A 23,918-nucleotide genomic window follows, 5' to 3' on the forward strand; every position below is an offset into this window, starting at 1 on the left:
TAAACATTGGTTATATTTTGTTGTTACACTACCTGTTAATCTGTTATCCTCATTATAAATGGAATATCTTATAGAATTCTACAGTCTGACCACACAGGAATGTTGTTAGTGATTTACAGATTGCTTTTACCCTGTCACTGTTTTGACTGAATAACTGAATAGGACCGTAAATTCACTCCATTGTTTTTGTGTGACAGTGCTCTCTTTCCAGGGGCTGGAATTAAATTTAAATTCCATCAAATCAGGAGATACATTGAAATATAAGAATGAATAGTGTCATTCCTTTTCAATGAGAAAGTTTTCCATTTTGGAACTAGAATTTCAATTAGCTTTCACTGGGTGTCATGGAGGACAGGTATGTTTGTCAGGAGGGGTGGAGGGGGTATTACTGAAATAGACCCCTGTAGTTAGTGGAAAGGTTTGTCAACGTGACTCCTGCTGGAGCTCTCCTCCCGATGTAGTGATGACCTCGCCCTAGGGAAAATAACACAGTAGTGAAGAATAGATATTGGATATTGAGACAGAAATCCTATTCACACAGATTCATTTAGTGCAGACACAGCAAATTCGCATAGACAAGTGAGAGCTAAATCAAGCCCAGACAGGCAGACATGACAGAACGATAGACAGAGACCACAGACAGACAAGAAAAGAAAGACAGACTAAAAGTAAAGACCTTATGGAATTCAATGTTGGCCAGAGTGACAAGCCTGTTCTGGTCAATGCCCAGGAAGCTTTCTCCAGAGACATCCACAATGAAGTGTTTGAAGTGTTTGACCCATAGACATAGAGGACTCAATATGGATATTTTTTTTATTTAACCAGGCAAGTAAGAGCAAATTGGGCCAATTATGTGCTGCCCTATGGGACTCCCAATCACAGCCAGACTGGATTTGAACCAGGGACACCTCTAGCACTGAGATGGAGTGCCTTAGACTGCTGTGCCACTCAGGAGCCCTCATTTATAACTCGTTTTAGCATGGATATTGCCTTTGAGGGCGTCCACCATTTTAAAGTAGTCAACTGGCTGGGTGTTCCTTTTGGTTGGGAGTAATCAGCCAATTACTTCCAATTTACATTGGGTGCTATGGTTTGTAAATGGCTTTAAACTATATAACCACCATCTAGTGGCCACAATAAATGAATGACACAAGATTTGGTTTCAGAACTAAATCAGCAATATTAGCTTTACACTTTATTTAAACACAAAATAAGAAGAAAATATGTTACTTTAAAATTGAGTGTCACTGGCGCTGCCCATGCATGCTGTTGCATACGCTAAAATAGCAGGTATGGAAAGATGAGGCTTCTATCTATCTCTATGGTGTAACCCCAGATCTAATCCCTGGTTCAAACCAGGAAGCATCTCTCTGAAGCATTCATCAGCAAAGACTCAGACTCCTCCCGAGAGGTGATGCCTACAGAGAGAAAGAGACAGCTATGACCTTATATCTGTAGTTATAGGGCCAGATTACAGTCATTTCCATGTGTATCTTCTTGGGAGTGTACTGTCAAGGGTGGGTATCAGTGCCTTTCAGAGTGGTCCTATATAGGCTAATTAAGACCTAGTAGGCCGACACAAATGCAAAAACATACACAGACATGCATGCACACACAGACACAAGCGCACACATGTACAATTGTCTGATGTCTGGTGATGGCAGAAGAGTAGGGCTCATGTGAATATTGTTGCGATCTAAGGGGTGTGTTCAGGAGAGAGCAATGTTATAGAATTTTCAGATAGAGAAAAAAGTTATACAAAAATAATATTCAGTTTCAAACATATTGTGTGGGATATAATTATATTTTAGGTAGAATAGGGAATCATGTTCGCTCTATCCATTACTGTTCTACCTGAAACGTTAAAAACATTTCACCTCACTGAATAGACCCATGACTCCTTACCCAGTGGGCAAAACTGATTAAAATGATGTCACAATAGGAGGAAGCTGGGAGATGGAGGTTCTTAGGCGAATGGCAATATTGTACTGCATTGTTGTGACGTAAGAAATGCAGAAGGAAAACCGTGTGGATTCATCATACACCAATCACAGGAGTTAATACATTTGTATTGATTAAGACGTCATTCATTTTGTTTAGAATTGTCACGTCTACTTCCGGGCCTCGATGTCGGTCTACCCATCTATACGCACACCTGCGCCTCATCATTAGGCACATCTGAACTTCATCACCTCCCTGATTACTTCCCATTTATCTTGCACTCCGTTGTTATCACCCACCATGTTAGAAGCATCTCTTGTTTTGTTCTATGGTCTTAGTCATCCAACTCACTAACTGCACTTGCTTCCTGACTCTGCGTTTATGTTACAAACATTTAATCAATAAAGTAGCCCATATATATCCTGGCAAACAAGCTTTTAAAAACACTTGTGCTTATGTTTAAGTTATGATACTGACCAGTCTTCTTGCAAAGTTGTTTAAACTGATTGGTCATTATTTATTACTGTAAGTTGAACATTTTATATTACTATATTATATTAATATATTATTATTAAGCCAAACTTTTCCAAAACCACTTTTTTATGAAAGAAATGTGAAAATTTAATGGTTGGCTAAACAGAATAAAATGTCCTTCAAAATAAGCAATAAGTTCAACTAAATTAGTTTTATGTATTTAACTATTCCTTTTTTACCCATGTCTTATGTAAAGTATTTTGGCCCTCTTTTATATATTCCTTCCTGGTGTCATATCTTGTCTTATCGTGTGGACACTGTTATGCCTCTTTTGGGGATTAATTGAACGTGTTAATAACTTGAACGAGTTTTGTAATAAGATCAAAATGAATAAAAACAAAAGTCAAGGGACCTGTGACCTACTGATGAAGTGAATCAACATGCTTGTCATGCTAATGTCGTACGAATGACTGATGATCTCACAAAACATCACTTAAATGAAATGCACTAATCTTCTAAGCATTCTATGTTGTCCACATGACTCTGTGATAATGTGACACTTACAGCTCAGACACACCGGTAGGATTGTCAAACGTTTGCCTACCAACAGTACTTAGCACCTCTGAACAGTGTCAGCAGTCAATATCTTCTGTGTTCACACAGCAAAGACCTTGAATTCGCCAGCCACCTTGTTAACATCCGCCAAACCAGGTGGCAGTAGCTTTGTTTGGCAATGCTTATGGTTTAGATTGCGCTAATCTTGCTATTTTGTGGAAAGCCTTGATTATACTAGCCAGATGGCCACAGCTAGATAACTACCTAGCAAGATGATGAAGATATGATTGAATTCACTCTCCATAATCCCATACTGCCATTTCATTAGCCGAATGCTGTTGTTTATTTTTACCCCATTTTACACAGTTTTTTTACGGACTATGGAGAGGCGAAGGTCAAGAGCCGTGCGTCCTCCGAAACACAACCCAACCAAGCCGCACTGCTTCATTGGCACAATGCCAACTTAACCCAGAAGCCAGAGGTTAAGTGGGCATTGTGTCAGAGGAAACACAGTGCACCTGGCAACCGTGTCAGCATGCACTCCACCCGGCCCACCACAGGAGCCACTAGTGCGCGAAAAAAAGCACATTCTCATCTAGCTATCCCTATCTGTTGCAGGTGTGGTTTCAGAACAGGAGAGCCAGAACCCTGAAGCACAGGGAGCACAGACTCCCCCTCAGCCAGTCAGCTCACCCTATCCCCAGTCCCTTTCTACCTACACAGTCTTTCTCCAAACTCCTCCATGGGATCAAAGATGTGACCTGCCAGGTCCGACATAGAGAAAGTCTCTCATTACCAGCTGCTGAGCCACAGCCAGATGCACAAGGAGGGAGAAGAGGATTGCTTCTACTGTCCCTCATCTTACCCCCCCCACCCCCCCCCCCCCCACCTTCCCGCTCTCTCCGGGGGATGCCGGATACAACAGTCCCTCATTCAGTGTGGGAGTGAGACACGGCAGGATCCTGGGCACTAGCTCTCCAGGTGCTTTGCCAGAAGCACGATTGTGGAACGTTGCCCAGGAGTTCTCGTTCTGCTCCCAGGGCGAGGGCCAGGCCTTCCACTACTCACCTCCGTCTGGATTTCTTCATCTCCAGTACACCCACGGTGGACTCCAGTCCGTTCGTGCCAGCAGAACCTTCGACCCGTTCTCCAGTTGACCTACCTCACTGGAATCAGCCTGCTGCGACATAGGAGTTGAGAACCCCAATCCCACAGACCAGGGTTTCCTCTACAGGGAAGTCTCAGATGAGTACTCAAGTCCCTCCGGGCTCTTTGATGCTATGCAGGAAGCCCCACTACCTAAACTGTCTTCCCAGTGTGTGGAAGACATCTTTGGGCAGATATAGATGGAGCAGAGTTCAGTGGAAGGACCAATAAACACCCCTGCCTTATTCTAAGTCTTCAATGGCGAGGGTTGCCAACACTCCAGGTATGAATAGGTCTAGCTCTTGTGAGAAGTAGTTATATTCCGGGACTGTTTCAATTAAGCAAATAATGAACATTTTAATTATGTCAATGGACTTATAACCAATCCCAGAATGAGTTTGGCAACATATAGGCAGACCTGAATGTATTAGCCATGTACAATAGGACTGTACAATAGGACTGTTGCATGAATGAAATTAGCTGCTGCTCTGGTACGTTACTACTTTAATATAGGGTTAATCTATGTATTTTTAAAACATGTATTTAACCAGGGAAGTCTCAGATGAGTACTCAATTCCCTCCGGGCTCTTTGATGCTATGCAAGAAGCCCCACTACCTGAACTGTCTTCCCAGTGTGTGGAAGACATCTTTGGGCAGATATAGATGGAGCAGAGTTCAGTGGAAGGACCAGTAAACACCCCTGCCTTATTACTAAGTCTTCAATGGCGAGGGTTGCCAACACTCCAGGTGTTGGGACCCTGGGACCCACGTATTTAATGGTGAATAATTTAAGTAGAATTTGACAATTTATTTTGCATAATTATCTCCAAATAAAACACCTCCTTTATGTGAACTGCTGCTTTGGTAATTTATTATTGACAATGAAATAGGACAACCAGTTTATCTTTATTTAACTCAAGTCAGTCAAGAACACATTTGTATTGCCTTGTTCAGGGGAAGGGAAAGATTTGTACCCTATAAGCTCTGGGATTTGAACTTGCAACCTTGCGGTTACTCGTCCAAAGCTCTAACCACTAGGCTACCCTGCCGCCCCATAACAACTGCAGTAATTTGAGTCTAATTTATGAGAAAGCTTTTAAATCACTCTTCCTTTGTCATTGATAGATTTGAGAGATATATTTTTGCAGAGACTAGACTACAACCAAAAACGGCGGAACGTTGTAGGTAGGCGGAACCATTAAATTGGTGTGATGTTTCCTAGACGTCTGGAAATACAGATGGCCATCACTTCCGGATTTGCAGTACGCACGTGAGGCAGTTAGAAGCACGTTTGTTTTGCAACTATTATATTTATCCAGATGAGTTAACAAAGGCCCTTCATTAACTGACTGGAAATCAAGTCGTTGGAAGCAGATATCTCACAGGTAACTTAATGTGGTTTTATTTCTCCCTGCCTTCATAGTTGCAATTAGCTTTGTACCTCAACCAGAGACCTGGTCTCAGAGCATTTCGTATTATACTGTATGTAAATCCGACACACTCCATGTATACTGAACAAAAATATAAATTCAACTGATGCAACTATTTTACTGAGTTACAGTTCATGTAAGGAAATCAATCAATTTAAATCATTTCATTCGACCCTAATGATGGTTTCACGTTACTGGGCAGGGGCGCAGCCGTGGGTGGGCTTGGGATAGCATAGGCCCACCCATTTGGGAGCCAGGCCTACCCACTGGGGAGCTATGCCCAGCCAATCAGAATGAGTTTTAACCCACAAAAAGGCTTATTACAGACAGAAATATGTCTCAGTTTCGTCTGGGTGGCTTGTCTCAGACGATCCCGCAGGTGAAGAAGCCGCATGTGGAGGTCCAGGGCTGGCGTGGTCTGAGGCTGTTTGAACATACTGCGAAATTCGCTACAACTACGTTGGAGGTGGCTTATGGTAGAGAAATTAACATTAAATTGTCTGGCAACAGCTCTGGTTGATGTTGCTGCAGTCAGCATGCCAATTGCACACTTCCCTAAAATTTGAGACTTCTGTGGCATTGTGTGACAAAACTGCACATTTAAGAGTGGTGGCCTTTTACTGTCCCCAGTGTTTTGTTCAGTATATGATGTGTTACATTTCACATGTATTAATTTGTGAATGTCCATCCATTTCGTATGATATATTACAAATTACAATTCGTATTATAGCTTACACATTTGCTAAACTTACAACCTTCCAGGCTAGGGGTTAAGGTTAGGAGTTAGGTTAACATGCAAAGTAGCTAAAAAGTATTAAGTAGTTGAAAAATTGCTAAAATGCTCAAGTTGTCCATGATGAGATTGGTATCTGTGGGTGAGCCTTAAGTAGACTGGAACTGCCCATTTTTTTCATTGGTAAACTACCTGAGTAAAACACAATTTTTCCTCAACTTTTCCTCAACTCCTTGATGGTTAGTTAGTAAGGGACCTAAAGTCTCCTCCTGCCAATTCTCCTCTTATGCCTCATGGTCCGAGTGGCTCTACGCTTCATGCGGACTGGGCGAGTGGTTGATTGTCTACGTCTGGGCATGATTATTGCTATACCCACTGAGGAGCTGTACCTGCGCTTTTATAGGCTTTCCTTGGTAGAAAAATGATGTCATAATGGCATTGACATGATACAATAGTAACCATGCCATTCCAAACACAACAACTGGGGAAATAGACAAAAGGTCCTATTTTAAACAAAGTACAGCTTATAAAGGCTTAATATACAGTATACATAAAGGCTTCACAAGCACTACATAAATACTTAACAAATCATCTATAAGCATGCCATACTCTATAAATGTTGTATAAACATATATTGCGGTATGTTATTTTTAGCATTTCACCCTTTAGTAGGAATGGTTATGTCACACTTTACACACCATTTATAGAGTATGACATGCTTATAGATGATTTGTGAAGCATTTATATAGTGCTTATGAAGCATTTTCTATGCTATATAAAGTCTTTATCAGTTGTGCTTCGTTTAAAGTGGGACCCAAAAATACAACTCAATATTAGGAACATTTGTAATGTTTGGTATACTCAGTGTAAAGTAGACAATACCATGTGGGAGGACGACACACTTCTTTTGAGCCTAAAAGGAAGAAAAGCATCCCAACATTTTAGGAAGAGATCCTCCCTCAGCTCAAAATCCTTAGTGTATTATAATACAGATGTAGACATTCATCTTGTCCTATATCTATGTGCCAATATCTTATGACATACAGTACAACTGGATATAATGACAGATGTGTCTATTTCATTTCCATGGAGCCTTAGTTCAATATCCTATACGATGGAGGCAGTCTTTTACTCAGCAATGTGCCAATATCATATGACACATACCGTGCCTGGATATAACCACAGGTGTGTGCTGGTCCTATTCTGTCTATAGGTCTAAATGTAACTCCCATTCTTCTAAAGTGTTTATGACCGAGGCAGGAGGTGATCTTTCGGTCAGACAGCCTCCTGCTAGATTTTTTTTCTGAGGTGTAATAATACGATAATTACAACATGACCTAAAAGCTCCTCTTCTCACAGATCTCCCTCCCTCCTTCGTTCCCCTATTCCCTCTATCCTCATCTCTTCTCCTCTCCTCCCACATCTCCCTCTCCCTCCCTACTCCCTTTACTTATACTCCCTCTATCCTGCTCTCTTTTCCTCTTCTCTACTCACCTCTATGCTTGCAGGGGTACATGTAGCCCCATTAGAAGAAGCATATGCAGAAAGCAGGAGAATCTGTAATTGCTGCAGATGTAAGATGTCTCTGAACCCAGGCATGGGATCTCAGTAGCGAGCCTTAGTCGCTGTGCCCATCGGTGACGTTGCTCTCGGTGCTACGGTGTAGGACTCTCTGCCCGGCAGTGGGTGTCGACCCGTTTCCTGGGCTGCAGACATGAAAGCTTTGCTATTCCTATTTTAGTGTTAAAATATATATTGATCTCTGGTTCTGTTTTGACGTTGTTTTGTTGTTCCCTATCAAACTTCATACGACAATAAGCTGCTGTTATTGTACCACAGATGTGTTCCTGCATGGAACATACAGTCAGTGATCTATAAAGAACTTGTACTATAAGAAATATTAATACATGCTCAATGTATAGGCCTAACCTTTCTATGGCGGTGAACTGCCACTGTTTTGTTAAACCATACTGAACTCTTTACTATAGTGGCGTGTCATTCTACTATGCCTGTGTCATGTGAATCATGCACACTTGGATACGTCCAGTATAGCCTTTGTATGGAAGTGAACTTCCATAGTTCTGTTAGTGGAACCATGTAGTATGTCAAGTCCTATTAAATCCAGTAGGCTACAGATAAGCAGTAGGCTATATATCCTGTCTACCTGACTGCTCTTTTTCATTGTCTGTCACCTCAGGAGCTGAGAGACTTTAGGGTGGTCTGTTCTCTCGGTATGTTGCAGATCTACTGGCAGTGTAAGGTACTCTAACCTGACAGAGCCACATCTCCCCCTGTTGAGGGAAAAGCGTACTTCTGCAGTTTCCACACCATGATAAGCATAACCACTGTTACTGTTAACTTTAAAACACTTCATAACTAGGGCCAGGAGATTTTCCTGATCATGTGACAGGGATGTGAACAGGAAAAACCCTAGACCCTATACCATCAAACTGAAACATGACCATTTTCATATTGTCCAATGACTGTTGCTCAACAAATACACACAATAAACTCTCTATGATGTCCAAAGTACTGTACCCATTACCAGGGGTTCTTAAACTTTTTTAGCTTGTGACCCAAAAGAGAAATTGACCATTCTCCCAGGACCCAAATCGTCACCTGAATTAAGAAGAAATTGTGGGTGATTGATAGATGTATTCTCATAACTCACGGCCCACCTCTCACATGCCCAGGGCCCAGTTTGGGTCCCAACCCATAGTTTAAGAAACCCTACATTAGACAAATGTTTTGCCAACATGTTGTGCCATGTTGAGCACTTCTGATAATTTACGCTCCGTTTAATTTTCGGCTGTCTAATGGAAGAATTCCCTGGGCTGGTGTAGTTCACAGAAATTGCATTTAAGTACCATGAATAATGATAAATGTTTAGTTTGACTAAAAGCTTATGATAGCTCCTAGTTTCTGTGCTCACAAGCACCAAAGGAAAGTAAAAATGTAATGCATTTAATTGGCAATCACCAAGAGAGAAGGCCCTCATGGGTATTTTGCGGCACCTGCTGGCAGATGGCACTAATATTCCTCTTAGGTTGTTTTTCAACTGCGTCCCTGCATTGAGGTATGTTTTCCAGCCCATCTCTCGCCGGCTCTGCAGTGTCTAAATCTAACCATGATGGCGTTCCGACTCCAGTGCAACTCAGTGTGAACAAGCGTGATAGTAGTCGGAATCTGCTGGATAGCTGCATAGATTCCAGTTGAATGCAGTTGACAAAAACGATGTTAAAGGAACAATAGCGCCGGTTGGGCTAGAGTTGACAGCAGACTAGAGTTTTTTAAATGAACCTCAGACTCCTTTGTTGCTATGCGTCAATACTTAAAAAATTTACATTAAATCCTTCCCGTGTATCTATGTTTGTCCTCTGTTGCGTGCCTTTCATAGTATTTCAGTCAGTGGTTGTATTTGATTTAAGGTTTTATTAAAATGTGTGAATTTCAGCAAAGGCCCGCAACAACAGAGGATGTACATGGGTTCATTTAAAAAACTGGAGTCTGCTCTTAACTACGTGGAGGAGTTGAGGTACTTGGCAACAATTGGCTACAATTTGTATGCCAGATGATGTCATATCTTAATAATACGTTTCCATTACTGGGCGTTACAGGTTAGCTTAAACAAAAGTTGCCATAGTCAAATTTTTCTTTACCACCTGTAACCGGACACAGACATTTCTAAGATACTCTTTTCACCGAATCGGAACAAAAAAAGTGTCGCCAAGAACAGGTAAGTTAAAATCTATGGCAACAGTTTGTCTGAGCTAACCTGTAACATGCTGACGACGCGAGCAGTGCAAGATAAATGTACACATGCGTCTGCGTGGCCAGGCGCTAAAATTTAACTTGGTTGGATTTGTGATGCTCAACGCCTGCAATCCCTCCTCTCCCATCTCCTCATTGGTTTTTAGGAGCGTATACCCACGTGGGTGATTGAAAGAGGAACTGAGGTCCACACTCAGTTCATCTTTGTGGTAATGCACTGTAAAGTTGGTTGCCAACCGCCAAATAAAGTCCAAAGAAACAGAAGGAGGAGAGATGACCTGAAATGAATTTGTGTTATGGTTTTATCTGTGGGTTAATTGTCAGAGTAGAGGACCTTGTGCATTTCAGGTAAAATAACAACCCAATGTTTATATCCCAGGACCAATTAGCTAGCAACAGCAAGCTAGCTATCTAAATTGCTGTAAATGTTTTAATGATTTTTGACCTGTCCCCAAATGTATATAATTGGTTCAGAGTTTTTTGATATTTCAACCTGCGTGTCATGATTACGTCTGGTGTGGGTGAACAAAATCAACTTGTGCACACAGACGCACGCGTGGTTTGGTCAGCCTGTAATGCCCAGTAATGGAAACGTATTAAGTTATATCACGTTATCTGGAATACAAACTGTGGCTTACGTTGAAATGAGCTCAAAACTAAATCTGTTTGCATGGTAGCTAGCTAGATATGCAGTTAGTGTATTAACAGTCAGGAAGTACAAAAAGAGACTCCTCAACACTTGATTGATGAGTAAATGTCGTAATACAAACACGAAGACGACTGACGTAAGGGTCGTCAAATGAGGAAAACAATTTAGGATAATGTGGTTACATGTAGTTGATTTGTCGGAAGTGGTGCTCCCAAAACACCCACTAGCTATTTGGACCGGGACGATACCAGTATTTCAATCTTATTTCCATGGCAGAAATGAAAACACGAAGCTGGTAACTCTTTGGTCCTTTAAAAACTTGCTGTATGTAAAATCGTCCCGGTCCTACAATCTGTGTTGTGAGCTGTGTAAAATGCTTGTACAATGTGTAGCATAGACCAAGTTGCTGCAGTTACTTTTATATTGGCCATCACCATCACCTCTTACTGATACTTATTTCAGATGTCCATGAGTTGGGTGACCCTGCAGTTACTTTTATATTGGCCATCACCATCACCTCTTACTGATACTTATTTCAGATGTCCATGAGTTGGGTGACCCTGCTGTTACTTTTATATTGGCCATCACCATCACCTCTTACTGATACTTATTTCAAATTTCCATGAGTTGGGTGACCCTGCTGTTACTTTTATATTGGCCATCACCATCACCTCTTACTGATACTTATTTCAGATGTCCATGAGTTGGGTGACCCTGCTGTTACTTTTATATTGGCCATCACCATCACCTCTTACTGATACTTATTTCAGATGTCCATGAGTTGAGTGACCCTGCTGTTACTTTTATATTGGCCATCACCATCACCTCTTACTGATACTTATTTCAGATGTCCATGAGTTGGGTGACCCTGCAGTTACTTTTATATTGGCCATCACCATCACCTCTTACTGATACTTATTTCAGATGTCCATGAGTTGGGTGACCCTGCAGTTACTTTTATATTGGCCATCACCATCACCTCTTACTGATACTTATTTCAGATGTCCATGAGTTGGGTGACCCTGCAGTTACTTTTATATTGGCCATCACCATCACCTCTTACTGATACTTATTTCAGATGTCCATGAGTTGGGTGACCCTGCTGTTACTTTTATATTGGCCATCACCATCACCTCTTACTGATACTTATTTCAAATTTCCATGAGTTGAGTGACCCTGCTGTTACTAGCAAATGCACTACAACCATTATGGGCAAGTTTCTTGACATACTGTAGGTAGTTCACTCACATACAGGGAGGTAGTTGGAACTATCTAAATGATTGTTACATGAAGCACCTAATTAAGTGGGATGTGCATAAGCCAAAGCTACAATTGATCCTCCAAGCTTCAGTTTCTGACGCGTGTGTGATTGTCAGATAGGAAAAGATGGAGGGGAAGGAGCCAAAGAAGGAACAGAAGCGGCACCAGCAGAAGCACAGCGGGCCCAAGGCGGAGAGGAAGAAGAGCAGGAAGCAGCTGGGAACTCCAGCCGGAGATGACGAGCGCAAGAGGAACCCCAAAGCGTTTGCGGTCCAGTCAGCAGTGCGCATGGCCAAAACCTTCCACAGGTCAGCAGCATTCATATATACATGCCCCACCATACTACACTACATGAAAAATCATCCCACCATCCACTTTCATGTTTGCATTTTTATCATTTATTTAGTTTTATTTCACAAGGTTTACATAGTATATTGTTGTCTTTTTAGTTAGTGTGACACTAATCTGTGTTCATAGAAATAGCCACAGGAGTGAATGCTGTTAACATGTATCTTGAGTGGTTCAGACAGATGGTCAGATGTTGAGATTTAGAAAAGTGGTGTAGAGGCAGCAGCACAACCAGTGCAGACAGACACAGTTCAACATTGTAGGAAACTATAAACACTGTTCTTTCCCCCTCTCCTAGAGCCCAGGACCTAAAGGCCAAGAAACATCACATACCCCTGGTGGACCGCACCCCTTTAGAGCCTCCCCCGATAGTGGTGGTGGTGGTAGGACCCCCCAAGGTGGGCAAGAGTACCCTCATCCGCTGCCTGATCAAAAACTTCACCCGGCAGAAACTAGCGGACATCTGCGGGCCTGTGACCATTGTTTCTGGTGAGCTGAGCTTGGATGTTTCTTTCTGTATTGAGATCAGTTGGGTCGTATTCATTAGTGCACACCATAGCAAAGCAATTTGCAACCGAAAAATGAAAACAAGCACTTCTTCTTGAAAAAGTTAAGGTAGTCCCTCCCTGTTTTGTCACATTTGCTTCTGTTTAGTTCCTAGTGAATACAATATTGTGTGACCACAGAGCTGTCATTTAATGTGTTGTGTTTACCTTGTGTGACCACAGAGCTGTCATTTATTGTGTTGTGTTTAGCTTGTGTGCTAATGCCGCCGCACCACCATCTTCATTTTCCTTTCAGGAAAGAAGAGGCGTCTTACCTTCATTGAGTGTAGCAATGACATCAACACAATGATTGACTTGGCAAAGGTTGCTGACCTGGTAAGTTCATTTGTGTATGGTGATTAAAGGCAAAATGTCTGAATTTTAAAGGCATTGATGACAAGATAGAATTGTACTTCTTATGATATTGGAATACGTACAGTGTCTGTTTTGATGCCTTATTGTTGGCTTTTTAGTATATTTTATCATGCTACAAAAATGCAGTGTTGGCATAAACACTATTGTGAGTCCCAAATTACATCTTATTCTCTATGTAGTGCGCTACTTTTGACCAGGGCCCATAGGGCTTTGGTCAAATGTAGTGCACTATATAGCATGTAGGGTGCCATTTGAGATGCACATATCTGTGACAATTGAATTTAACCCAGATTTCCCTACCAAACAATAAAAATGGACTTGACGTGGGGCAATCAGTGAGCTAAAGACTGACATCCCTGTGGTCCACCAGGTGCTGATGCTCATTGACGCCAGCTTCGGCTTTGAAATGGAGACCTTTGAGTTCCTCAACATCTGCCAGGTGCACGGCTTCCCGCGCATCATGGGCGTGCTCACCCACCTGGACTCGTTCCGCAACAACAAGGCCCTTCGCAAGACCAAGAAGCGGCTCAAGCATCGCTTCTGGACTGAGGTCTACCAGGTCAGCACCAAAATATTTTATCTTTGGCTTCACACCATAAATCGTATTAGCAATTGTGTGTGTAAGGTTGAGGGAGTCAGTGCAAATAGTCTCTTAAAATGCAGGTGAGTACAGGTAGATGGGTCTGTGCAGGTAGACAGCTTAGGGTTAGCTGCTCAACAGTCTTATGGACTGGAGGTAGAAGCTGTCTCGGAACCTGTTCGTCCGAGACCTGATGCTCAGGTACTGCCTGCCGGAAGGTAGCGGAGAAATCAGTCCGTGGCTGGAATCCTTGGCAATCTTCTGGACTTCCTCAGAGACTGCCTGTTGTAGATGTCCTGCTGCCTGCATGACTGGGCAGTCTTCACCACCCTCTGTTAAGCCTTGTGGTTCAGGCCGGGTAGTTGCCGTACCAGGCGGTGATGCAGCCAGACAGAATGCTCTCAATGGTGCACCTGTAAAGGTCCCTGAGGATCTGAGGGGCCAAACCAAACCTCTACAGCCGTCCTGTAGTCTACAATCACCTCCTTGGTTTTGTTGAGGTTGAGGAAGAGGTTATTGTCCTGGCACCACTCTACCAGGGCTCTAACCACCTCTCTGAAGGCTTTCTCGTCATTCTCAGTGATCAGCCCTATCACCGTTGTATCGTCAGCAAACTTGATGATGGAGTTGGTTTGGCAGGTTTTTTTGTGAAGTATTTTTATTGGTTTTCACAAATATATTCAAACAGTTCAAATCATGGATAATATCAAAAGCAACAACATCTGAACACCATACTGTAACTAACTATATACAATCTATAGTGAGCACATTTCATATTTAATTTCTTGGCAAGTGCTGAGATATTTCTGATGTGCTAGATAAACCTTGGAGGTAAATTTGCAGAGTTGGCCAGTCTCTGCCAACCCTGCACATCCCTTTCATACATCCTGCAACTCATATTTTTTCTCTTGTGCTATCGAAGTGACAAGTTGACTTGTGATTTTCTTAGGTTTGTCTTGATAAGACGTAAAAACAAAAAAAAAATGAAAAGATGTACACTCTGTCAGCTTGCATGTTGTAAATGTGTTAAAGTTATTATTTTATTTTTTATTTCACCTTTATTTAACCAGGTAGGCTAGTTGAGAACAAGTTCTCATTTGCAACTGCGACCTGGCCAAGATAAAGCATAGCAGTATGAGCAGACAACACAGAGTTACACATGGAGTAAACAATTAACAAGTCAATAACACAGTAGAAAACAAAGGGGGAGTCTATATACAATGTGTGCAAAAGGCATGAGGAGGTAGGCAATAAATAGGCCATAGGAGCGAATAATTACAATTTTGCAGAATAACACTGGAGTGATAAATGATCAGATGGTCATGTACAGGTAGAGATATTGGTGTGCAAAAGAGCAGAAAAGTAAATAAATAAAAACAGTATGGGGATGAGGTAGGTGAAAATGGGTGGGCTATTTACCAATAGACTATGTACAGCTGCAGTGTCAAGGGCCATGCAGTCTTTCTCTGAACCTAATCCAACACAAGTCCCTTTCCTGAACAGTGTTCCACGTTCCCTCTTTGTTCCCACAGGGTGCCAAACTCTTCTACCTGTCCGGTATGGTGTACGGAGAGTACCAGACCCAGGAGGTCAAGAACCTGGGCCGCTTCATCTCCGTCATGAAGTTCCGCCCGCTGGTGTGGCAGCAATCTCATCCCTACGTCGTGGCAGACCGGTGAGTGTCCAGACCTTTTAGAGCAATGTGTTTGTAGAGGAAAGTAGCTAGAACAGATTCCGAGTAGAGAAAGTGACATGATACATGCTGTTGAATGGTGCCATATATGGTTATTGTGTGTAACAGAGCTGTTTTCTAATAGAAAGAATGTTTATGGTTTGTGCGTGTGTGTTGTGCACACTTGTGTGCCTGTGAGTGATGGATCCTACTACCCTGCTTCCATCTTCACTCGGTTTTCAAATGTTCTTGTTGAACTGTACCCCTTCACTGTCCCTCGATCACATTCACCATCTACACAGCATGGAGGATTTGACGGACCCCGAGATGGTGAGGGTGGACCCCAAGTGTGATCGTACTGTATCTCTCTATGGTTACCTGAGGGGGACATACTTGAAGAATAAAGGCCAGGTCCATATCCCTGGTAAGTATGCTCATTGGATTAAGAGCAAATAAGAATCTGAGCCCTTTTTAGGAACACTGACTTGTGGAGAAGAGATGAATTTAAAACTGCATCAAAGCTAGTACATATTGACATGCACTATTCACATTCACCAATGTATTGTGCAAATAAACAGCATGTGGTTACTGCGATGGTGTTTTTGGGAAATGTTTCACTCGATGGGTGGGGTTTTGAAAACATTGATTCAGAAAGCTATATTGTTTTAACATTGGGCAATTTGGTTTGAAACCTAACACGTGATGGCACCCTCTGCAGGTGTGGGGGACTTTGCGGTGGCAGACATCAGCTTCCTGCCAGACCCCTGCGCTCTGCCTGAAGCTCAGAAGAAGAGGGCGCTGAACGAGAAGGAGCGGCTGCTCTACGCTCCCATGGCAGGGGTCGGGGGGGTCGTCTACGATAAGGACGCAGTGTACATCGACCTGCCCGGCGGCCACGTCAATCAAGAACAGGTCAGTTCCAACCCCTGGGCCATGTTCAGTAAGACACAGAAAAGGAAAATTCTTTGAAACATTTAACAAAAAATAAAAAACGATGTATTTTTATTGGTGCTGACTTGCTGTACCCTCGACAACTACTGTGATTATTATTATTTGACCCTGCTGGTCATTTATGAACATTTGAACATCTTGGCCATGTTCTGTTATAATCTCCACTCGGCACAGCCAGAAGAGGACTGGCCACCCATCATAGCCTGGTTCCTCTCTAGGTTTCTTCCTAGGTTTTGGCCTTTCTAGGGAGTTTTCTCTAGTCACCGTGCTTCTACACCTGCATTGCTTGCTGTTTGGGGTTTTAGGCTGGGTTCTGTACAGCACTTTGAGATATAAGCTGATGTAAGAAGGGCTATATAAATACATTTGAGTTGATTGGTCAAAGTCAGGTAGTTGATGGATGTGATATGAAAGTGCCCTTGAATATAATTGACTACTGTTATATACAATGGCTTGAGACTGTTGTAATGAGTGTACTAAACCGAAAGTGTCAAGGGCCATTGAAAATTCCCTCTCCCCTAAACCTAGATAATGTCCAGAGGATTTCGGTAATATGTATGTGTGTGTGCACACGTTCCTATAATCAGTTACTTCTGTCCCGTGTCCACTAGGAGGAGGTCCGTCCCACCACAGAGTTGGTCCAATCCCTCATCAGTACACACACCACCCTGGATGCCAAGATGGCCGCCAGCAAAGTGTCACTGTTCACAGGGGCGGCTGCCCTGACCCCCGGGGAAGTGGAGGAGGAGGAGGAGGAGAATGGGTGAGTGATGCTCAGACAGCAATGTCTTGGAAATCTCAAATGACACCCTATCACATATATTATGTGCTACTTTTGAAAGCCACTATGGAATCAGTTGAGAGACAGCCCTAAACTCATTGTTAAAATTGGTTAAAGACTAATTGTCAAGAGTCACAGCCCTAAAATCATTGTTAAAATCTGTTTTATAAACGGATTGTTAAAAGAGAACCTCATCGTCATGTCATGGACTGTCAGTCCTTGCAATTTGAGAGTTGCTAAATTTCTCCAGTCCTATCACTCAGCTTTATAGCAAACGAAGTGGCTGCTGTTTTGTTCTTTTATCAAATAAAAAGTGGACTCTTGAATAAAAGCATATAGAAAATGATATACATTTTTGCCTCTGACTTGTGTTGGTCTCCATCTTGTCTTACAGGCTGACGTCAGGACCCCAGGAGAGCCGAGTCTGGGACCCTGAGACGCAGAGAGAGAGGAGGAAGGCTGTCTTCACTGAAGAGGAAGATGACGATGATGACAGCGAGGGTAGCAGTGAAGAAGAGGGGGATGAGGAAGGAGAGTCTGAAGAAGAGGATGAGGAAGATGAGGGGGGAAACAAAAGGGAAGAAGAAGAAGAAGAAGAAACGGTTTTGAAGAACAAGGCAAAGGACAAAACTGAACCAAAAGAGAAGCAAGGAATAAAGACCATCCCTCCGGCGAAGAGACAGAAGATGGAGGAAAGGAAAGTGGAGAAAGAGCCAGTGGTGGAGGTACCTGCCTTTGCAGACAGTGAGGATGAGCTGGAAATGAGTGAGGAGGAGGAAGGGGGGAAGGGAGAGCAGGAGAGTGAAGGAGAGGAAAGCGATTCGGAGGGGGAAGAAGATGAAGAAGACAGTGCAGTGGAAAGGGGTGATCTCAAACCGATAGACTCGGGTCATTGCTCGGAGGAGGAGGATGCGAGTGATTCAATAGAAGATGACTGCGAAACCAATGTCTCGGGCAAAGAAGGCAAGAAGTCGAATGCCACCTCCAAAATGGAAGAGGAAGATGAGGAGATGGAGGGAGGAGAGCTGTGCTATGAAAGTGCAGGTAATATTCTGTCTATTCAGCGTAGTTTCATTGTGGCCCCTCCCCCTTGTCTATACTACCTCTTCAGGGTCCACAGAGTTTTGTTCAATAATGCTGCTCTGAATTGAGTACCAAGTTGAATACTTGAATCAGGTGTGTTAGTGGCGGGCTGGAACAAAAACCTGCACACACTGGTGTATGCAATATTGTGATGGATGCACCTTACCCCCTACAGTTGTCTGTTGATTTCAAAACCAACCTAGCCCTTACGCTCTAGGAACTCCTGTAGATCTGACCGGATAGGTTTCTTGCCTTGTGATAGGATAATCTAAATCCCTATCTAATCGTATTACATTTACAGGAGTGCCTAGGAGCTATGGGTCGATTTAGCATTCAGAATGCATGCTTCTTCTGTCTGCCATATTGCTTTCACCTTGTGAACACTGATGGGGAGGGGAAGTGGCTAAATGGAACAAGAACCAATAATTAATTTGACCGTAACCCACATCATGTTTCTCAGGGTCACTGCGGTGGAAGGAGGGCCTGCAACAGAAAGCGTCGGAGGCGTTTCTACGGCAACAGCGCGCCGCCCCCAACCTGCGTAAACTGGTGTATGGCACAGGTAACGTCTCCTCCTGGGTTTCAGTAACAATATATTTTTAAAAAATGCTATGAATTTTACTGACGTTTTCCCTTTTATCCTAATGTCATGGCGGATCTTGTTTGTTGAGCACTAGTGTATTCATTAATGCACACTATAGCGATAAAAATGGCCGTTTCTTATTGAACTATTTCGCCCCATTTGCTTCCGTTTGTGCCTAGCCTTGATTTCTGACTGACTACGTTTGTTTCCTTCAGTGGCAGAGGATGATGGTGATGGGGGGGAGGATGAGGAGGAGCTGGGAGGGCTGTTTCGAGTCAGCCGCCCCGAGAAGGGCAAGAAGCATCGTGCGGACGGCGTGGACTGCTCCCGTTTTGACCCCGATGCTGCTCGCAATTGGGACCTGGAAGAGGTAAAAGAAATCTACAAAACCATATTGTAGCGCCCCTTTCCTTTGTCCCATCTCTTTTACTACTCTTTTGCACATTTTTGTTTTAACCCAGTACTAGCACACCTTATTTGGTACTGGACATTTAAAGTGTGGAAAGACCAACAGTTTGAAGAAAGGCATTAGGTGTTAGGAGCTATGGATGGAGGCATCCATACATTCATATTCTGACCTGGGTTGGGGTCAATACAATTTAGTTTCCATCAATTCAAAAGATGAATTAAACTTGAGAATATTTTTTGTAATTGAGATAAATATTGTGTTTCAGATGCTGGACTCGATACGGGACTGTTTTGTTACGGGGAAATGGGAAGACGATCAAGATGCTGCTACATTGCTGAAAGAGGATGGTAAGGAGTTGCTGCTCATTGTTCAATACTGTTGGGATTGTTTTCATGATTTTCTTTTGGTCTTGTCCTTTTTAAAAAGTGTTCTATAACTGCAGTCTGTCCCATTTTAAATGAAATCTGTTAAGGTCGACTCCTGTGTGCACATCGACTATGGCAAGCAGAGAGGAATTGAAATTCATCTTCCCCAATTCTAATTATTTTCATGTGCTCCAGATATGGGCTCATATTCCCAACAGAGTAGCCCCAATCCACCAGGGATATGCACGGTATATCAGAAGTCCACTGTTTGTTATCACCCCCTTGCTAACTCGCTCTTTTCTCTTTTAGAGGAGCTGTATGGCGAATTTGAGGACTTGGAGACGGGGGAAGTGCACAAGGGGAAAGCTGCCAAGCAGAAGGACCAAGCCAAGGAAGAAAGTGATGATGATGAGGAGGAGGAGGAGGAGGAGAAGCTGATGAATGTGGACGACGAGACCCAGAAGAACAAGCGTCTGGAGAAGAAACGGCGGCTGAAGGAGCGTTTCGACACAGAGTACGACGACGGAGACGCCACCTACTTTGACGACCTCAAGGAGGAGATGCAAAAACAGGCAGAGGTGAGGGGTTATGGGGTCATAGGTAACATTTGATATGACAGGAGGCAGAAGTGTCTGGCCCTGTTCGAATACTTCAGAAATGTCTCCTTTTTCCTTGATGGAGTCACAGATTGTTTTACAAATAATATATATGTTTTGTGTAGTTATTTTGACACTTCATTTAGACAGCTATGAAATGAGTGGGGACTACAGACAGGTGGGAGAAACAGTGGGAAGAGAGGGTGCAGGCAAAGTTCCCGAAAAAATGTAGTCACTGAGCAAATTTCAGGTCTGCTGAGCACAAACTTGAACTTTGTGAAAATGTTGTGCAACTTCCAGCATGCGTTTACTGTGCACACTGAGGCTGTACCTGATTTAAATTAGTTTTAACACTGGCCAAGTAGGCTACTGTGGCTATTTGATCATAATGTAGGCCTACCATAAAAAAACAATGGAGAAAAACACATCCCAGAACATATTAACATGGAACTAGAACAGCTATCATTCAGCCTACAGTTGCAGCCAATGTGTGGTGTTCAATGCCTACATTCCATTAGACTTTAAAAAATATAAACATGCCGGGCTTGACATTAACTTGTTTAGTCAAGGAGGTGACTGAAAATGTTGTTTGACGGAAGAAACCACTTTACAAAATCAAATTCTTTATTATTCCCATACCATTATTACAGAGAATTATGCTACAATCTGCCAATTGGCTACTTATTCAAGACCATCTCAAAATACACCAATTCTCCTTTTAGACACAAAAAAGCTCAGTACCTGACTTGCTTTCCAAAGATGGCTATAAATGCACACATTTTGTGCTCTTGTTGGACGCAATCACTCCTTCATTGTTGACTAGAAATGAGCTATAACTGAGCTAATAACTCTATCAAAGAATAGGAACAAATGTGCACTCATGGCTACATGCAGCTCTCACAACAAGCGCATCTACTCGAAAGCTCATACTGTAAACACAGTCCAGTTCAAAGTGAATGGCACATATCCATATGGCAATGGCTATTTGCATATAGGCCTCCTGCAGCTGTGATTAGTTATGGTGCACCGTTCTGTGTAGAATACTGCGGAGACATGCCTGTCAATGCATTAGAATCCTACTCCAATGCGCTCTACTGCAAGAAAATCTCTTGCACAGTTAATTTTGCATACGAAATCTTGCGTAGTTTTGTTTCGGTATATAACATTGAAAGTGGTTAATATTGCGTTGATATGATCACAATTGCCACAGTAGAGTGAAACGTTGATAGTGTTAACTAAAGGGGAAAACTGTAGAAAGTAGAGGGACGTTCAATCTCAGGCTACTGTGCGCTCGCTCATATTTCTTCTGCACGGCTGCGCACCTGCACGCTCACACAGAGGGAACATTAGTTGCAAGGTATTGTCTCCAGTGGGGAGCGTCGTATGTGACATGGCGGGAGTGTTACCACTCAACCACGGCTCTGCACGTGAATACAGATCTGAATTGGTTGGATTGGTGAGCGATAGGGTGGTAAACTTACTTGCACCTAGCCAACCACCAGATCTGTGCTTACATCTAAGAAACAAGGAAGGATGCATTTGGAAATTATTCAAACGGGGTCAAGGTAACATCTTAATATGGAAACCAAAGTTGTCAGTGACATTCCGATCAGACAACGAGGGAAAATCAGTCTTGAAACGCAACACAAAATTGTGCATTTTAAATCCACTTACAGGACAGTCAACCTTGGCACTGACACAAAGTATATTCAGTATGTGGCCCGTGTGGGATTCAAACCAACAACCGTGGTGTTGACAACACCATGTTCTAACCCACTGAGCCTTTCATTTCACCACAATCTCTAAACCTTTCTCCTCTTCCTAGCTGAACCGGGCTGAGTTTGAGGACGTGGATGACGAGACACGGGTCCAGTACGAGGGCTTCCGGCCTGGCATGTATGTGCGTGTGGAGATCCCCTCCCTGCCCTGCGAATTTGTCACCAACTTTGACCCCCACTATCCCATCATCCTCGGGGCTCTAGGTGCCAGCGAGGGGAACGTAGGCTACCTGCAGGTAAGCGAGGGTTAACGCGTCAGGCTCTGATCCATTTAAATTGAAGTAGAGTGAATTGGACTTCCAGTTCAAGAACTGAAAACCCCTTGGCTGTGTCTGAAATATCACCCTATTAAATACAGGGACGTCCCATTGAGACCGATGTCTCTTTTGCAAGGGAGCCCTGATTCACAAAAATGCAGCAAAATAAGGAATTACTGACATTTAGAAAAATCCTAGGCGGGAGCATGAAACATACAAAAATACAATTTTGAAAACGCATGCGTTCCTCTGTAAAAAGGTAATTTACCAATACCCTGAAATGTCTGAAAGGCAACGGTGCGTCCAATTGTAGGGTATTCCGAAATGTGTTCCATGTATGTGGCACCTAAAACTAAAGGCGGTTTTACTCAGTAATGAGAACAGTAATTTCAAGAATTAACCATTACTGTGAGCGAGTAAGGTATTTGTACTTCTGTAGGTCAGGAGCGATGTAGTATGGTAGTTTCTGCAGGAGCGCTTTATAAATGAACAGAAGGCAATGCTCTCTGCATTGCCAATGATGGCCATCCCACTTTCTGATTCAGATCACAGTGACGGAAAGTCAACTGAACTATTTATTCTATCAAGCGAAAGGCACGATCTATTTCCCTATAAATTAAGATCTAAACAAATGGCATAAGTGTAATTTGTAAAGAACTTTTCCAAGTGCCTCAAGGTGGTCTTTCTCTTGTCCCAGATGCGGTTAAAGAAACATCGATGGCACAGCCGGATCCTGAAAACGCGCGACCCTCTCATCCTGTCCCTGGGCTGGCGTCGCTTCCAGACCATCCCCCTATACCACATCGAGGACCACAACGGGCGCCACCGCCTGCTCAAGTACACACCGCAGCACATGCACTGTGGTGCCACCATCTGGGGTGAGAGCAGTAATGCGGCTGTAGTTTTAGTATTTGTTAGTTATTTGATTCAGGTGGCACCTTTTTCCTCCATTGCAACTATTCATCAGAGGGCTGTATCACATAGCAGGATCGCTAAGTTTGATGAATATTCAGATATAGCTCTTGATTATCTGGTTCCTTAAGAAGCTAAATTGTAAAATATGTTGAGGGCGTTGATCTGGTTACACTATGCCTATATACAGTGCCTTGCGAAAGTATTCGGCCCCCTTGAACTTTGCGACCTTTTGCCACATTTCAGGCTTCAAACATAAAGATATAAAACTGTATTTTTTTGTGAAGAATCAACAACAAGTGGGACACAATCATGAAGTGGAACGACATTTATTGGATATTTCAAACTTTTTTAACAAATCAAAAATTGAAAAATTGGGCGTGCAAAATTATTCAGCCCCCTTAAGTTAATGCTTTGTAGCGCCACCTTTTGCTGCGATTACAGCTGTAAGTCGCTTGGGGTATGTCTCTATCAGTTTTGCACATCGAGAGACTGACATTTTTTCCCATTCCTCCTTGCAAAACAGCTCGAGCTCAGTGAGGTTGGATGGAGAGCATTTGTGAACAGCAGTTTTCAGTTCTTTCCACAGATTCTCGATTGGATTCAGGTCTGGACTTTGACTTGGCCATTCTAACACCTGGATATGTTTATTTTTGAACCATTCCATTGTAGATTTTGCTTTATGTTTTGGATCATTGTCTTGTTGGAAGACAAATCTCCGTCC

At 42.8% G+C, this 23,918-nt stretch overlaps 1 protein-coding gene across 2 annotated transcripts in view; it reads left to right on the forward strand.

Annotated features, from left to right (window-relative positions):
- Positions 1-5,343: 5,343 nt before the first annotated feature.
- The window catches only part of LOC110514095 (ribosome biogenesis protein BMS1 homolog), a 30,976-nt gene continuing 12,401 nt past the window's right edge, over positions 5,344-23,918 (forward strand). The window contains exons 1-16 of one of the 2 annotated variants that reach the window (XM_021593647.2): positions 5,344-5,501; positions 12,076-12,267; positions 12,606-12,796; positions 13,109-13,188; positions 13,598-13,786; positions 15,340-15,482; positions 15,782-15,903; positions 16,198-16,391; positions 17,042-17,193; positions 17,606-18,255; positions 18,755-18,856; positions 19,093-19,247; positions 19,552-19,633; positions 19,961-20,229; positions 22,073-22,261; positions 22,980-23,160. In XM_021593647.2, coding sequence (XP_021449322.2) covers positions 12,086-12,267; positions 12,606-12,796; positions 13,109-13,188; positions 13,598-13,786; positions 15,340-15,482; positions 15,782-15,903; positions 16,198-16,391; positions 17,042-17,193; positions 17,606-18,255; positions 18,755-18,856; positions 19,093-19,247; positions 19,552-19,633; positions 19,961-20,229; positions 22,073-22,261; positions 22,980-23,160 — 2,881 coding nt within the window. In that variant the 5' untranslated portion in view covers positions 5,344-5,501; positions 12,076-12,085. The remainder of the gene's footprint in view (positions 5,502-12,075; positions 12,268-12,605; positions 12,797-13,108; positions 13,189-13,597; positions 13,787-15,339; positions 15,483-15,781; positions 15,904-16,197; positions 16,392-17,041; positions 17,194-17,605; positions 18,256-18,754; positions 18,857-19,092; positions 19,248-19,551; positions 19,634-19,960; positions 20,230-22,072; positions 22,262-22,979; positions 23,161-23,918) is intronic. The other variant, XM_021593653.2, reaches the window with a different exon arrangement.

Source organism: Oncorhynchus mykiss, chromosome 3 (assembly GCF_013265735.2).
Source record: "Oncorhynchus mykiss isolate Arlee chromosome 3, USDA_OmykA_1.1, whole genome shotgun sequence".
Taxonomy (NCBI): domain Eukaryota; kingdom Metazoa; phylum Chordata; class Actinopteri; order Salmoniformes; family Salmonidae; genus Oncorhynchus; species Oncorhynchus mykiss.